This window comes from Patiria miniata, unplaced genomic scaffold (assembly GCF_015706575.1).
Source record: "Patiria miniata isolate m_02_andy unplaced genomic scaffold, ASM1570657v1 HiC_scaffold_3, whole genome shotgun sequence".
NCBI classification, from domain to species: domain Eukaryota; kingdom Metazoa; phylum Echinodermata; class Asteroidea; order Valvatida; family Asterinidae; genus Patiria; species Patiria miniata.
In genome coordinates this window covers 43958664-43976180 of record NW_024037069.1, presented here as the reverse complement: position 1 = coordinate 43976180, position 17517 = coordinate 43958664, and the positions used below count along the sequence as shown (strand labels likewise).

Genomic DNA, 17517 nt, shown 5'->3' with positions numbered 1-17517 from the left:
AGTCATACGGTGATAAACTCGTCCAACATGAAGGCTTCGCAACTGATGGCTTTGGCGGGGGGGGGGGGGGGGGGGGGCTACAATGTTGATGTATGAGACTATATAGAAATCGAATAGTCGGTTGTACAAATGTATATTTGCCACGTTGGATAAAATCGCGTTGGATGTTAATGTCTTGCGTAACACTGATTGCAATTATGGATCCAAATGAGTCATACGGAGATAAACTCGTCCAACATGGAGCTGCAAAGTGCTTGGGGTTAATTAATGCTGATCGAGTCATGGGGGGGGGGGTGCGTGGGATTGCCTATACTGACCCATCGCGATAGAATTGAGTTAGAATTGCGTCAATGCAGCTTGAAACCTGCAAATCCTGCAGCTGAAATATTCTCCAATTACATGATCAAAATATACTACCGTTACACATTTTATGAATTAAGTGAATTAACAATTCGCTTAATGTTCCTTTTAAAATTGCAACGATGGGGTCTCATGGGATTCTGATGATGGAAAACCCATGCATGGGGTCATCAAGAACACCATGTATTAAGTTCAAATGATCACCATGTGAGAATTTATGCTCATGATCATGGGAAACCCATGGGAACACCATGGAGATTGCATGGACAACATGGGAACACCATGGGAATTTTATGAGCTCCATGGGAGCATCATGGGGATTTTATGGACATCATGGGAACACTATGGGAAATTATGAACACCATGGAACCACAATGGGAATTTTATGGACACCATGGGAACACATGGGGATTTCATGGACATCAAACCATGGGAAAACTACCCCAACCAGAGTTCCGTGACGCATGTGCTCTACCTATATTCAGTGAATAGCATACAGGGTTAAAACGTAATCATAGAAAGTTGTTGCTGACAAATACCAAGTGGAGCAATTTTGAGTCTTTTGAGAAATGATAAGAAACCATTCATGAGAAAATACCCGTATCAAATTTCCCATGGGAAAAAAAGCCCATGGGAAAAATCCCATGCTGCATGGTGACCAATTCACCGTCCCATGGGAAAATTCGTTCTCGCACGAAAAATACAGGAATAACACAAAAACGCCCAGTTTTGAAAGGATAGTTGTGTGGATGTTTATATCCTACTTTAAAATGTTATTGCCGATTAACATCACCTCTTTCAAAGTAGCCCAATTGGGCGCGCTGTTCCAGGACCCTTTAAATGTAGGCCTATAGTGCATAAAAAAAAAAAAAAAAACACTAATGGTGTCTGCTTTTTTACCTTCAAATTAAAAACAAAGGATTCTACTATAGAAATAACTGAATTTGTTGATTTCTTGTCTTTTCTGACATTTATTCACAACTTAACTGATGCGCAATGTCAATGAAATAGTTGTTTGCCCGATACCACCCTGCGTTTAATTTGTAACTCAACCTAAGCGAATCTCTAATTTCGTTTTGTGTATTTGGAAGTGCATATTAAAATAAGCTCCTTCAGTATAAAATGTAACACTACTGTTTCACAAAATACCTATTACCTAGAAAAGGTGACTTTTTTCCCAATACATGTATCTTAAAAATATCGCAGATTGTTTTTACAATTGAAGAGTATATTTATTTCCAAAATGCAATAAACACCATTTTTCTTCCCATCCCGCTCTCTCGTGGCTGCCAATAGTCCATTTCGAATGCTGTTATATGCTTTGACACAACCTAATAACACAATAAGGCGAATTATGATTTTAGGAAATGATTACTCTACAGGATTGTATTTATTATTAAAGGTTTTATAACCGTGTTTTTAACCTTTATTTAAATAGTAACTTACAGTGATAGAGCCATTTTAGAAGCAAAGATTTGTATTCAATAAAATAAAAAATAACAAAACGGTGTTATTTGATTTACACGACTGTGATTCGTAATGGTTTTTCAAACTTACCTAGCTGGTAAAGATTACTTATAAATTTTGCTTTTTGAAATTCAAAATCGAGAATTTATGCACGACTTAAGCTGGTGTGCTGGGTTTACACGATGGTAGAGCTATTGGTCGGTTTTCCTTAACCCAGGTTGGATGGACACATCAGTGTCACAAGATGTGATTCACTTTGCCCACCCCATGGGGATCGGAAAACACGCCCTTCGCGACTAGCGTATGGTACAGATTATAAATCAAATAAGGTTTTGCCCTTCACCGACGTATAAACACTGTATACTCAGTGTGTTACCTCCCGAGTGAAAGTTGGAAAAATCACTCGGGTGGGACTCAAACCCATGACCTCCTGCTTTCTAGTGCAGATGTCTTACCACTCGACCACCGAGCTAACGGGATCGGTTGGCCGGTTCGAATCTGATGTACATAGCAGCGGGTATCGCATTAACTTTTCCATAAGATGGAAAAAAAATTTAAGATGGATTTTATTTTTATTTTTAGATGGATTTTTTTTAATTCCAAAAAATAATTCCATCTTACAAAAAAATATTTCATCTAATGAATGGTACAGATTATAATAAATTGTAAAGCCTAATGTACCTTAAGAAAAAAAAACAGTATTGTGAGAGTTACAATTCCATTAACATAATTTCCTTCTCTAAAAATTAATATAAACACAGTACAAGCTTTTCCAATTAAAATGGCGGTTCAACAAATTTACACATTTTGTTAGTGATTCGATGCTACTTAAGTTTCCATTCGTTTACAATTAACAGAACACAACAAACAACTTTTAAGCATCCAGTCTTGTGATGCAAAAAGCAAAGTGCTTGATATTGTAAATTAGTTTCTCTTGAGTATACAGGGCCACTCTGATAACAGCTTAGGAACAAAATCCAACAGAAAAAAATTCTACGAACCCCAAAGACTAAAAGGAAACATGCAATATGGTTTTTAAGACTTAAATACATTAAAAAAACATCTCTTGTCACGTATGTATGACTTTCCACCTCCTTTGTAGCAGTAACAGGGAGAAATTTCAACATTTTAAGTTTTAATGCAAAAGACAATTTCCATATTCATGAGCCAAAGTGTGATGTCATCCAAGGCAGAACAATAGTGCATCTGTAGTTTTGTGTAGAAATATACACTGTAAAAACAGTGTTTAGCATTTAAACACATCAGAACGTGTTTAGAGTTTAAAACGTTTAGGAATGTGTTTCAATTCTAAACGTTTACCACTTTTTAATGTTGTGAAACTAAACGTGTTTACGTTTTGGACATGTGCTTAGGATTGTATATCTAAATGCGCTTAGGAAGGTGTTTAAATGCTAAACATATTATTCATTAAACATGTCAAACGGATAATGCGTGTCACAGAAAAAGGACATCTAAACATGTCATGATGCTAAACGTGTGGAAAAAGTGGGTACAGAATAAGTGTTTAGAAATGTGTTTAAATCCTAAGCACCGTTTTTACAGTGTAGATCAAACTTTCCTTCATTAAAGTCCACTTTTTACTTGTTTATCATGCCAAACGGCTTGTTTGGACAATAGTAATGGCCAATATTTACTCAAAACTATTTTTTTTGTACTGTTAATATGCAGTTTTGACCAGGCGTACCATGTGTGACAAAAGCAAAATAGCGCTCTCTTACCATGTATTGATGAAAGGATCTCCTAATAACTCAAAAATTACTTCTTTCTTGTCGCTTGTAACGAAAACAAGTATTATGATCTTGTATGTATTGTTGCAACACGTAGTCTATAGTAATGCGCATGAAAACAAGATGAGCTAAATTTCCACTGCATGTTTCCTTAAAAACAAATCATTGCATTCAATGACAAGGATTCAAAAGCTATCGATGCTCACTAATCAGATTCAAGCCATGATACCTAAGAAAATGTCTAATTTGACAAATAGCTGGTGATCATTGACTCAGGAATTACGTGGGACGTGTCATCATATCAGTTTAGAACTCTGGCTCTGACGTGATCTTCCAATGCTGAGCGTCTAGCCTTCTATAAGGTCCCTAGGATCGAGGAACAGCCGACAGTTTGAAACCGTTGGCTGGAGTCAGGAATCCAAACTTGCCGAGGACTGGCGGAATCTAATTATAAAAGATCAAAATAATTTTCCAGTTACCCCAATGCACATCACCACATAAAGCATACAAATATAATTTTTTAAAAAAAATGTAACCTCAGCTCAGCAGAGCGTAGGCCGGAGAACGCGCATGCGCCGATGATCTTAACCGCGCATAATTATTATGTATCAATATATCAGCTGATTTAAACCGATGATAATGATATAAGTTAAAGTTACAAAACCAAGAATAAGTCCAGTAACTCATGCTCAAAGCATTTGATTTGCACTGGGATATACCAGAATGTGCATTCGTGCAAGACACACAGTTGGGTTGTATACAATTACAGACTGACGACCTGGCCACTTGAATGATGGCAGGGAACTTTAATATTTAGCTTCCGTGATATTTGTAGCGCACCTTAATTATGGTTCTCTACATATATCTGTGTACATGTGTACAGTTAAGAACCTGGCCGTATTCTGACGCCGTGTCTGAGGCATTGAGGTGTTAAACCACACTGACGCAAGTGTTCCAATTCTACGAAAGTGACTTCCTAATTAGGCAACAAATAAACTAATGATTGCGACGCTTGTGAATTAGGCAACAAATATAACTTGTTCTCGCTGTTAGAGCTTTTCTCGACAGTATTACGCTCCTTAAGACTTTCATGATCAGTCTGGTTCCAAGCCTTCTTCAACCTACCTCAGTCTCTGCACAAGTCTCCAGGCGGAAGTTCTGCAGCATCCGAACCAATCCCATTTTAGTCTGTTCAACAAGGCAAATCAAAATACGAATTAAGCACTGGTGTGCACCGGAATTGTGACAGTTTTAAAAGACAATGACATATTATTTGTGAACGCGGATCCACTCCTCAACCAAGAAAAACCAAGAAAGGAGGCCAAAATTGAAAAACATGATTATTTGAATATTTTGTTTATAAAAGAAAATGTTTAGTGGGTGCAGTATACAAAGTAGTCGTTCGCACAACAGTATTGTAAATTTTACTACTGGGCCGCCAAAATGTAAGAAAAGGCAATTTTTCCAGAGCGCGTTATGGTAAAAGTCGACATTCGCGCACCAGTCTTTCTGCACCAAACTACAAGGACTCAAATCCTTCGATTCACAATGCCTGCACAAGTCTTCCACACGAATGTTGTGTGGGATCGCACGTAGACAATGAAAACGGTAAATTGTAGGGAAAGAAATGAGGCAAGGAGGCCAACGTTCAGTTTGAAAGTGACATTTTCTTGGCAATGCTTGATGACGTACAATGAATAACTGCAATTTCTAATTAGCCTAACAACTAACCTGCAGCAGTGCGAAGCGCATTCCAATACAGTTGCGTGGGCCAACACCAAATGGAATCCAAGCACATGGATGGCGGTTTTCGCGTTGCTCTGGTGTGAACCTGTGAAAAAACAATAATCAATTCGTTTTAAAGTTAGATCAATTTACTAACAGATAACATAGCTATCAGGCAAAGCTTCGTTGGCATTATCTTAAAGAAATCATATCATCAGGGGAATTCATAATACCTTGATCAGTATTTTGGCCGGGGTTCGCCACTAATAAGCCGAGGATGGAGCTTACAGCATCAGGAAAAAAAGAACTCGAGACAGATAGGCCTATATAGTGAAGGTTGCAACGTCAATTCTTTGACTGACACTGAGCCAAAACAAATTGCATTAGCAACAGCAGGTTAGGCCCTAGTAGCCAAAGGTTTAAATGCTGTAAGACGCTTCCGATTGCTTCCCAGTCTAGTGATACTTTCGAAGCAACATTTCCTGCTCAATGAAATGGTTTCCGCGGCCACAGCTCAGAAAAAGGTACATGTAGGCCTAGCTGTGTGTAGGTGTAAGGGTAGTAGCCATCAAGGTTACCAAATATCCTGCCAATTTACGCCAAAGAAGGCTGATATAATGTATAAGTAAAGTCTGCCAATTATAGCCCATCAGGCCGGCGTTTATCTCTGGTTTCCTTGGCATGAAACGACTGATAATATTTCCGATATGGGATGCTAGTCCATGGCAGGTTACTTCCCAGCTAATGCTGGTACCATTTATACTCTTGGGTGGATAGAGGCAAGTGGGGCTGAAGCTTGCCAAGGACGCAACATCTTTTCTCTTGGACATAGATCATAAGTCTTATTATATTATTAGATCCAAACGTACATTACTTTTGTTCATTACATGTTCGATATATAGTGATTTTGTTATTTCTCTGTGTACTTATTTTCTTTAATTATCGACTTATTTTCCAAAAGGAGTATGGAATAAATGTCTACTTGGATCTTGAATCTTGAATCTATGGTGCGCAGCTGGATTTGAACCCCTGACCCTTTTGTCATGAGTCACGAACCATAAACCACTAGGCCACACAAAATGTTCAGTAACATGACGAAATAGCTGATATATTGCTTACCATTGTAACCACATTGCGAAAGAGAAAACTAATAGCCCTGTGACGCAATGACGTCACGCTTCATTAAGATGTGCACTATCATGTAGGAGCAAGGTGAGGACTAGAGTCGACAAACTCCCAAAAGAAATCGCAGCTCAAGTAAACAAAGCCTGAACGTCACTATGACCAGGTCTATAAAACTAAAAGTTGCTAGGATGGGTTAAAATCGTCGTTTGCATATTAAATGCAAAGGATCGATCAATCGTCTCTGAACACCTGTCTCAAATGAGTCGGATGACGAGTGCTTATACCGAGGTTAGAAAACTGCAAACTAGGTCCGAGCTCTCGGCAGTGTGCGACACCATTACAAGCCCACCACAAATCGAGTCAGGAGTGAATTGCAAGTCTATTCACAAGTCAATTCACAGGTAATAAACAATTACGTACAGGAATGCCTTTGTTCCATAGCTCGGAACTTGATTTGGGTCTGGTTGACTTCAATGTATGTGATTGACTTCGACCATGATAATGACAGGGACAAAAGATTGGATGTACATACCTGTCGGGGTCGAATTTGTCCGGGTCTTCCCACAGCTCCGGATCATGATGGATCTGCCAGACTGAGATGAAGATCTCCATGCCTTCAGGAATGGTGTATCCTTGATACTGGTAGTCCCGACTGGCCTCACGGGCCGCACTGTTGATCAGCCATAACAACAAACCTGACATTTAGTCACTGTCGATATATGTACTTTTTTTAAGCCACAGTCATAGATGGCACACGTTGTGACTGAAAGCCGTTTACACTCCTGCTATCTAAACAGTCACAGACAGTCACAAAATCAATCTTTTTCCATAATATAGTCACCAACAGGCAGATCATATTTCAAGCAAGAACTGTGACTAGTCAAATTCAGTCAACAGACAAAAGTAAACAAGTGGTAGGCACAGCTGGCTTATCAATCACCTACAGTCAATGCATAGCTGTATCAAGTTACGTAAACAGTCACAGCCAGTCAATCCTGCTTTATGTATAGGCTGGGAACTCTTAACTGTTGAAAACAGTCTCTTATTTATTTTGACTGAAATGACAACTTGACACAGAATGTATGTAAGGCAGGCGCGGTTCTACGGGGGGCTGGGGGGGGGGGGGGGGGGGTTAGCCCCCTAAAAATTTTGTCTAGCCCCCCCCCCCCCAAAAAAATAAATTCCGTAAAAAAACCCAACGCATTAGCCAAAAGAAGGATTGTGACATGTGATGTACACGGTCTCCCCCTGAAGAAATAGTCGTGACAAGGGTGCATTTGTAGTTAATATAGTGTGAATGATTGTACGATGTTATTGGCGCTCCCAATTGAAAATATGGCATGAGCCCCCCCCCCCTCGGGATCCACCCTGCTAGCCCCCCCCCCCCCCCCCCCAAATATTGGTTCTAGAACCGCGCCTGATGTAAGCATATTTTTTGGAGAGTTTCAGGGGAAAAAAAACCTAAACGATATTGTAGCTATACGCACACGATGGCGGGAGGGTACACTCGGAGCGTCTCACATATGACCTGGTCCAGATAGGTCATCTTGGTGATATTCTCATAGGTGACGTCATCGCGTCCTGGGGCCAGGGTGTCAATCTCGTTCACCAACTTGTCCTGAACTTCCGGGTTGGTTGCCAGGAGGTAGGAGGCGAAGCCCAGCGTGGTGCTGGAGGTATCATAGCCGGCGAGGAAGAAGACCAATCCCTGTCCGAGACGAACCCCCAAGAAAAGGAAAAAGCTTTCAATTCAATGACGAAGGTAATAGATGAACAAAACATTAATCTCTGCGACATGACACGCTATTACTTGATGAAACTGTACGACCGAGACGAGTTAGAGTGGAAATTCAGTCAGTCAAATTGAGAGAGTTTTAAAAGAAAATTGCTACACTCTATCTATTCCTGAACATCTAATCACCAGTGTCAGTCGAACAAAGTGAACGTTAATCTTGGAAAATAAGAGTAGGCGCTTCCTCGAATAACTTTCGGGAAGCTTAAGTTAAAATGCCTTGCACTTAGGGTGCTGATTAGTTTCCCCATCCCTTCTTGATATACTATGCGCTCACTTGTGATTTGAGTTCATCCATCGTCAGGGATTTCTTGCTCATGTGCTTGCGGTGCTCCTCTTCCAACTTCTCTTCCTCGGTCGCCTGTTCTTTGTCTTCAGCCGTCAAGTAGGATTTCTCGTGCGCGTCTAACATCAGCTGCAGGAAATCCAATCTCTGCAATACGGATCAATAATACATGTCGCCACCGGGTAGAACTACGCAATGAAACAAACCTTTCTGAACAGACAGACGGATGCTTTCGAGTCTATCTACCACAATTCACAAGCGAATCACAACAACTTTATACAGGGTGAGTTCACAAGTCCAGTCACACGGGTACAAGGAATGAAAAACATAAACAGGGATAGGCCTACTTTGTCTATCATCATTTGAATATATATTCCGTGAATTGACTTGTGTTTGAACGACTTGTGACATATTCCGAGGGAGTATCGTTTGCCATTTCTCACCGAAGGATGCTCTATTTTTTTTTAATAATGTACCGGTAGAAATTGTATTCATGCATCAAGTGCCGCTTGAATGGCATCTAGGTTCCTATACTTCGTGAGGCTCATGGTATGTTACCGTATGCATCATTCGCAAAAGTCGAAAATATTGATATGAGCTCATTTCAACTTTTGATGATTAGCCGTTAAATATTATAACATTCGTGCCGTCTTGGAGTTTGTGTGCTACGTTTGGCTCTTATCACTGATGATATCGAGAGAAATTTGTATAGAACTAATATCACGTCCTACATAACAGAGAGACTTCAAATATGTACTACATTAAAATAAAGGAGTCTGCCGATTATTGTAGTTAATAATTTGTAACAAGATGTTCAGGAATAAAAGGAATGAAGGTGAAGTCCCTGAATGGATATGAATGGGCCGATGGGACATTATACCCGCTCCGCTCCACTTCTCCGGAGTTCCACTGCCTGGTCCATGATGTTCTCAAAGAAATTCATAGTTGACCGTCTGAAGGTAGTCGCACCGAAATAGTTCAGCACGGGAGCCAGGAATGGTAAAAACACTACAGGAAAACAAAAACAGTATGCAGATGATGCAATCATACTGCCCAGCAGTGCTTGCCGTTTGGGCTGGTGCATACTCAATGAGAAAGCAAATGCAATTTGCGAATTTATGAAGTCACGGCAAGTATTTGCGTTGTGAATTTGCAAAAGTTAAAACACATTACTCCGGTGAATTTCGCAGCGAATGCTTTCCGACGTTTTTCTCTTCGCGTTCGCATCCACATTCGAAGTATGAAGCGGCCTTTCGGCGTTCCTCATCGATTGTTTCACGGCGGAAATCGCCATCTTTGGCCTTTTTTTGTGACGTCACTAAAAAAAAAATAGATTCGTGGTTTTTTTTGTTGGGGGGGGGGGGGAAATGGCCCCACTGCCCCCACCCCTTGGATCCGCCCTTAGACCTCGGGCTCACCGCACACCCTCCGCCCCCGACTTCGGCAGTAACCTGTCTGGGTCCGCCCATGAATTGACAAATTATGTAGAGAGACCATGTTTTTATCGCGAGAGGGGCACTGTTGCTTTTGATGACCAGCTCAGTGAGCATTTTTTTTGGGTGAGGAGGAGTACTTTTACTATAATTTTTTTTAAAAGGCTGGTTTTCCATGACAGGGGCACAATTTTAATGTTGCGAGCCGGGCAGTGATAAAATTGTGCATTCGAGGGGCACTGTCATTTACATCTCGAGAAGTTATCGCGAGATGCACTATTGTTTTGATGGCCAATTTTCCATCTGGAGAGGGGCACAATTTGATTATTGCCACAGGGATATTTGTCCTTTCGAGGGGTAGTTTTCCATCTCGAGAAGGTGCACAATCTTGTTAATGCGAGAGGGGCATTTGTGTTTTGAGGGGCAGTTTTCCATAACAACAGAGGAGACAATTTTATTTGTAGTGCGATCGTATGCTTTCATGTGTGCGTTTGAGGGGCAATTTTGTTTTTATTTCGAGGGGGCAAATTAATAACCACGAGAGGGGCACTTTTCTTGGCCGTGAAAAATCTGGGGGGGGGGGGGGGGGGCAAGTGCCCCTCCTGCTCCCCCCCCCCCCCAGGTCGGCTTGCTTACAAATTCAAGACACAGTTTCGTGGAGCTACTGAGTATGCAGATAACATTACCAATGCTCGAAAATTCTATATCATCCGATATGTTTTTGGATAGCTTTTTTTTTGTCTAGCAAATATTTCCTGTTAAAGGGAATGCACAACATTGGCTTTTGCTGCAATTTTCAGAATTAAGTACATTTGGAGGATTTATATGTTTTAGCAAATATTGTTAAACTGACTTGTTTTACGTTTTTGGCTTGTAGATGCTGGAAAAACCCCAAAAAACAGTAATATTCTTGTAGTCTGGTTCCCTGACCCCACTTAGACTTTGGGGAATTGTACGGTCAGAGTATCAATTTAGCTGGCTTGTACCCGTTCACAGGTGAGTAATCAATTGCAAAGAAAATGTGGAATAACTAAATATAAGAAATATGGAGTAGTTTTTGAAAATAGCCAGTTTTCTCCAGCGCTGGTCGGCCGACCAGCGTTGGAAAAATACAATATTTCTTGAAAATGTCAGCACACCAGGAGCCACAATTTTACAGGATGTTTTAGACTGTCATTCCCTAACAATCCAGTAAGGTATTTCGTGATAATTGGATCATTTCGTTTTTTGATGTTTGCAAATGTTGTATCTTCCCTTTAAGCAGTATATCTGTGCTTCACAACTCTATTAGTCACAGAACTGACGTACAATACTATTAATTTTGCAAATACAGTTACGTCCTCATTATCTGGCACTGTATTGGCGTAGATTGTACTTACCTATAACGAAGATCGTGAAGTTAAATTTAAAATTGAATATGTCTTTGGTGTTGAAGAGAAAGGGATCGTTTTCAGTTTCCTGCGAGTTGAGAGTCAGACCGAAAGCGCAGTTGCCGATAGCATCAATCAGATATCCACCATATATACTGGAACGAAGGAGAGCCCAATAAACCCACAGTAAGTTAGTGACGAATAAAAAGAGCCCTTGCATTGTGCGCCCTCAGTGGGGACGGGCCTTTGTTCCTCAGTCTGTGATCCGCATGAATAGATTTGAAAATTACTTTCATTGTCACTGCATTTCAATTTAAAACCGCCTCCTCCGCGCACAGGGTCTATTGACCTGAGCTGTGTCACTGTCATACTGCGTTCCTAGCGTTTGGGTTATTTTTACCCCAGCGTGATTTGGGAACTTAAGACAAAATGGTCTCAAACATTCCCAAATTAAACTTCACTTTAATAAAACTCACTAGACTTTCATGTAGAGAGTTGGTTTAAAGAGACAAGAATTGATCCAAAATGTACAAAAAGTATAGACAAGAAACCAAAAGTGAGTGTCAGGACATGAAGGAAGTACTTTGGCCCAGCTACACTAAGGAGAAAATTGATTTTTCTTATTGTCTTTGACAAAGGTACCTGGGGAAAAATCATTATTTATACATACATAAATACCGTACATTCATTTATGTGATTCTAGAACAGTCAACTTACTCTTTCATCTGTAAACTCTTGCCTTCTTCGTGGTGTTTAGCAACTTTCCTGATCATAGGATCGAGGCAATCGTTGATGAGTGGCGCCATCTGAACAGGACAAAGCAAAGATCATCACGCACTTTTTACAAATCTCTAAGAGAGTTCACAAAACATCTGTTTGACAGAGTGTGGTAATCTCGCAACAAACTAGATGTTCGCGTTTGTCAAGTACAAACGCAGAGTGGTGGGGCAAGCAACTATTTTATTAAAACCTGCCTAGTTTTGGATATTTTTATGTCAGAACAAAGGATCACGAAAATAATGTAACCTTTCCAGTACAAACAATTATTTTGTTTAGACATATACAACTTTATGTATATTAAAATATACTAGTCTGGTTCACAAGTGATAGTCAATGTGTCACTGAAGAACGAAGATGACTCTAGTCTGGTCCTCACCGGGCCAGAAATACTCAACCTTTGACCCGACAACTTACCAGCTTCATCTTGGAGCCGCTGAATGTTGGACTGAGGATTCCCCGCACGTCCTTCCAATGGTCATCTCTCAGGTCAGGCAAAGCCTTGTGAAATGGCTTGTTGTCAATCGGCTGCCTCTGATGTGCCAACAAATAATAAGTATACCTGTTAATGATGGTACCTTAGGGAGACACCGGACATTAGGAAGACATTTCAATGTCTCCGTAATGTCACAGCTCCTATATTTGGAGGCAACATTTTGCTTGATCGATTGCTTGTCGTCCAATTCATATACCGAAATTCGTGGGGGTAGGATAAGGTGAAATTGGGATTATGTGACATTAAAGACGGAAAGGTTGGGCGCACAAGTCTTTGGGAACGTCTCCCAAATTACACATTTCGTAATTAGTAATATGGAAGTAATTTCCGTGCTTGAAATTTCGACAAATTGCAGGGCGTACAGACGAGTTTCGAAGCAAGTACGGGACCCGGCCTCAGCGTTCCCCTCATGCATTGAATCGAGGAGTTACCAAAACAAATGTTCATAAGGAAAATATGGCATTTTTAACACCTGAGGGACGCATATATAGCACCTTAGGCTAAGCTGGAGTGCTATGTACCACGAGGTGGTTAAAACGCCACATCACATGCAGCAGCATAAACAATAATTGTGCAACGCAAGTACATAATTATGAGATAATTTACATACATACATAATCAACGCAGTGTATATGAAGTAAACGGTTATTTTTATGGACTAGATAATGTGGCCGTTCGAGACTAATGAAATTACAGTATCGAAGACACGCTATAACAATGCAATTTGTTATTGAACAACTTTTTTTTAAGTATAAATCCCTAATGGGATTGTGGTTATTTTACAGACATGTCTTTGAAACGAATCACCCACCACGTGTCATAAGGCCAAATAAAAAAACAAAAATTAGCGTCCCCGCCCGCTTCCTTTTTGGAGGCAGCCTCCTTTTTTCCCTTTTTTTTACCGAAAAAATGATTAATTTTTAACATTGGCATTATTTTGGCTTCTTCGTCTGTTGCATCTAGCCCATATAAAGCTGACATGCCATTTCCTGTGTCCAAGTGGTGGCCATTTAAAAAAAAAAAAACTGGCATGCAGCCATTTTGAAAAATCGCCCGGTCTGGCGGCCATTTTGGAGGAAATAATAAAAACATTTTAGACATGGTGGACACAATTGACGGCACTATCTGATTTGGTTTTGAAGTTCGCCAAATTGTAATAGCTAAACCAAATAGCGCCCTTCGATTTTATCTTATCTCCAAAAAAAAGGCACATTTTTTTCACAATGTTGGTGCAGAAGTGACTTTCTAGTGCGTTTACTCACCCTCCGATTTGTGAAACTGGCAAAATCCTTGATGCACACTAATCGGACCAGATCGACATCTGCAGTCACCACTCCAGGGCGCCAGCCCAGATAAGAACTACAAGAAATAATGTCATATCAACGGGCGATAATATCGAGGAATACATGAAACAAACCAAAGTAAGATTTTTCAATGATATGATACAACTTGTATATTGACAGAAGAGACAATGTTTAAGAGTTATAATTCGGATATATGTGGAAAAGAGGATTCACTTTAAGACTGTTTGGGTTTGAGAAACTCATATGATCAATCTTCCAAATGTTTGTGTTCATTATTTCATAGGCCGCCTATTGTTTTCAAAGAGGGATTTCTGATGTATGTTTGTTTCTTCATTAAGTCGCCTCAAGTTCATAATAGTGGAGATTGAGGAACCATTATCTACTCGAGAAAAACTTAGAGTTTCTTTCTTTGTTTAAAAAGCTGCACTACCCGTGATACCAACACGTACATGTATACGGTCATGAATGTCAGTTGTATATTATAAGGTACGTGCAGGTAATACGGGACCGTTAAGCTCATTTGCATAATTTGCACAGAGATAGATAAAGTCACACGGAAAAAAAATCATGAACCTGCATTATGCATAACCTACCCGAATAATTTTCCGTAGCGGGCAAAGCACTTCTCATGGTAGCCTTGTATTCCCTGAAACGGTTGCAAATTTTCAACTTCATACTGTTATTGGTTATTACAGTAACCATTTCATTGGTTTTTTTTTCATTCTACCAAGCCCCAAAACTCTTACAAATTGTAGTTGCAATACGCATTGTATTACAACTACAATTTGTAAGAGTTTTGGGGCTTGGTTTTCATATTCCTCGTTCATATCAGAAATCTCTGAAAATGGGCACATAATGCGTCGCTTGCATAATGGCCGGTTTTGCAAAGCGCCCCCCCCCCCCTATTTTGGAATTCCTCATTCAGACCAAGAAGGCACTGCTTTATCATTTCCCATATAATGTTAAGTTGGTCTCTTGTCCCTCATCAATCCTAGTAAAAGGCAAACCAGTTTTATCATTATTCTCTGCAGGCTTTGACATTGAAGTGCATAACTTCACTCACTTCTTTGTTGAAAAAGAAGTCCAGGGTGTTACCGATAAACGGCTTCGAGCTTCCTCCAGGAATACCCAATCTTGCCAGGTAATGATGGCTCCAGTAATCGTAGCTGTCAATAAGGATCAACATGTTGATTTTGTTTTAAATCGATGCTACGATTTAGTGGTTCTTTCACAGGTATAATAAAGGCCGGTTCATAACGCGAAGTGAATTTGACGTCATGAAACATTTCCAGCGAAATTCACCGGAGTTGACATGAGATGTGTTCATATTTTTGCAAAATCGCAGCGCGAAAACTTACCCTGACGTCACAAATTCGTTTTGGCGTTTGCTTATTTGTTAAATTTGAACTGACTGTCGACTCCCCATTGTACATGTAACTGGATCGTCTTTCTCGTGTTTTAAAGCAATATTGGTCAGTAAGTCTGAGATACCGGCTTCATCGTTCACTTCGCCTGTCGCCCGGGGCGGGCGCGATCGATTGAACATAATATTACGCGAATATGCGCAAATAAGAAGCGAATTTGACGTCATGATCGAGACATTCGCAGCAAAATTCGCCGGAGTTGAAATGCGCTCAACTTTTGCAAAACAGCAGTGTGAAAACTTGCCGTGATGTCAATTGAATTCGCGGTCGCATCATCGTTAAAATGTATTGTGCAGCAGCAGGATTCCAATCAAACCAGTCGGTTTGGCGGTTTTGAGACATCATCTCACATTGAAAAAAATATATATTTTTAATTTTGCCGACGCGCATGGCTACGGCGACGCGCGCGCAGACCAGAAACCAGAGACTTTTCTTTTGACCTTAATAGAAGTGATAGAACTCTGCTTTAGGCTGAAGAAGTCACGATCACCTAATATAAAGCCTTCCTCTACCTTTTTCATATTACCATGGGCGTCAATCGGTGGGAGACGGGGGGGGGGGGCAAGTCGGGGATATCATATCGTTTGTCCCCCCCCCCCCACATTTTTTTGTCCCCCTCCAACAAAATAGCCTACATACATAATATGATTCAATAGCTCAGAAACTTAAAAAGTATGTTTAAATTATGATCTTTTGCTCACAAAATTCGTTAAAGTGATCAGAAATTGCCTCAGATCGCACCACAGAGCGTCTAGCATCCAAAAAATGTAGGGGCCCTTAGGCGGGCCCCGAACCCCACGCCGTTATGGCTTGGCGCTTCGCATAAGTTCCGGCCAACAAAATGCCCCCCCCCCCCTTTTAAAAAGTGATTGACGCCCTTGCATATTGTACAGAGGCCGGGTGTCCGGTGAAAAAAGACCTGTCCACCCTTTGGGGGCGTGATAGGCTCAGCAGCTGGTTGCCGCACACATACATGGAGGTATAGGATCAGGACGATTTTGTTGTATAGTACTACAGGTACGTACAGGTGCTTTTTGAATGCCTACATGTATGCAGGACATGGGCATATACATGTATCACACACGCATACAGGTGCGTACTGATGTACTGTATCAAACCATGGAGCTACATGATCAAACCAAACAAACATGTATTTGACAACCGGAACCATCAGCTACAATTACACATGCAGGCACTACTATACAAATGAAACTTTGACAGCCACACGTACACGGGCCCATTTCGATCGCACGGCCCAACCCGTATATTTCAAAATATTCAACCTACACAAATAGGAGAACACAGGCTGTGATGATCAGAAGCCATGATGATGTGCTAAATAGAGGCGGTTGCCAGCCCTCCCCAACTGCAGGTGTTGCCGAGTCAGCCGCGTCCATGTCGTTGTAATAATTGCCAGTTGTGTAGTGCAGGTCCAAGTACTGCAACTGACCTACGTACGTCTGTAGGACTGTTCGTGTTGATGCTCCGATTGTAGTCAGTTCAGATATAATGTAGCCTTTCGTCAAGGCCGGCCAATGTGGCTTAACGCCATTATGCATAGGCGCTAGATTGGTCTTTGCTCACGTCGTTTCGAGTTTTCGCAGCTTTGCAACTTCGCAGCTGACCGTCTTGGCGAAGGCTATTAATGTTGATGTATGACTATGAGACTAGAAAGTGTACAAAAATGCCACGTTGGATAAAATCGCGTTGGAATCTCTTGGGTATTTATGGATCAAAATGATGGAATATGATGCAATGATGGATCAAAATGAGTCATACGACGTGATAAATTCGGCCAAATGGAGCAGCAAGCTAGCTTGGGTTAATGTGGGGTGTTTTTTTTTTGGGGGGGGGACACCGTGGGATTAAGGATTACATCATATTGACTCAATCGTCCACGCACATGACGTTACTGGTCTACACAATTTTGTCCGCAAAACGTGTCTGAATCGCAATCATCGAAAAGTTAGAATTTCAAAACTTTAGGCCTATACGGGTTAAGCCTATATCTACAGTTATAATTTTTACTAATGATATTTGTCGGCCATAATTATACCAAAATACGTAGTATGTTTTATGATACAGATCCTCATATTTTGGAGTATAATATAAACAATATTGATAAAACGTAAGTATAAACTCCGGAAGACTAATTTTCCAAAGCCTTGCACAGCCTACGTTAATTTAAGATACGGTGCTCAGTTTTATAC

At 40.6% G+C, this 17517-nt stretch overlaps 1 protein-coding gene across 2 annotated transcripts in view; it reads right to left on the bottom strand.

Annotated features, from left to right (window-relative positions):
- Nucleotides 1-2402: 2402 nt before the first annotated feature.
- LOC119738799 (cytochrome P450 3A29-like) overlaps nt 2403-17517 on the bottom strand; it is a 36053-nt gene continuing 20938 nt past the window's right edge. The window contains exons 1-14 of one of the 2 annotated variants that reach the window (XM_038213759.1): nt 16595-16941; nt 14947-15049; nt 14477-14529; nt 13842-13938; nt 12501-12617; nt 12024-12112; nt 11316-11461; nt 9384-9511; nt 8495-8650; nt 7913-8133; nt 6958-7095; nt 5307-5406; nt 4701-4763; nt 2403-4019 (exon numbers count right to left, since the gene is read on the bottom strand). In XM_038213759.1, coding sequence (XP_038069687.1) covers nt 3942-4019; nt 4701-4763; nt 5307-5406; nt 6958-7095; nt 7913-8133; nt 8495-8650; nt 9384-9511; nt 11316-11461; nt 12024-12112; nt 12501-12617; nt 13842-13938; nt 14477-14529; nt 14947-15049; nt 16595-16866 — 1761 coding nt within the window. In that variant the 5' untranslated portion in view covers nt 16867-16941 and the 3' untranslated portion in view covers nt 2403-3941. Of the gene's footprint in view, nt 4020-4700; nt 4764-5306; nt 5407-6957; nt 7096-7912; nt 8134-8494; nt 8651-9383; nt 9512-11315; nt 11462-12023; nt 12113-12500; nt 12618-13841; nt 13939-14476; nt 14530-14946; nt 15050-16594; nt 16942-17517 lie in introns of those variants that run through there. The other variant, XM_038213760.1, reaches the window with a different exon arrangement.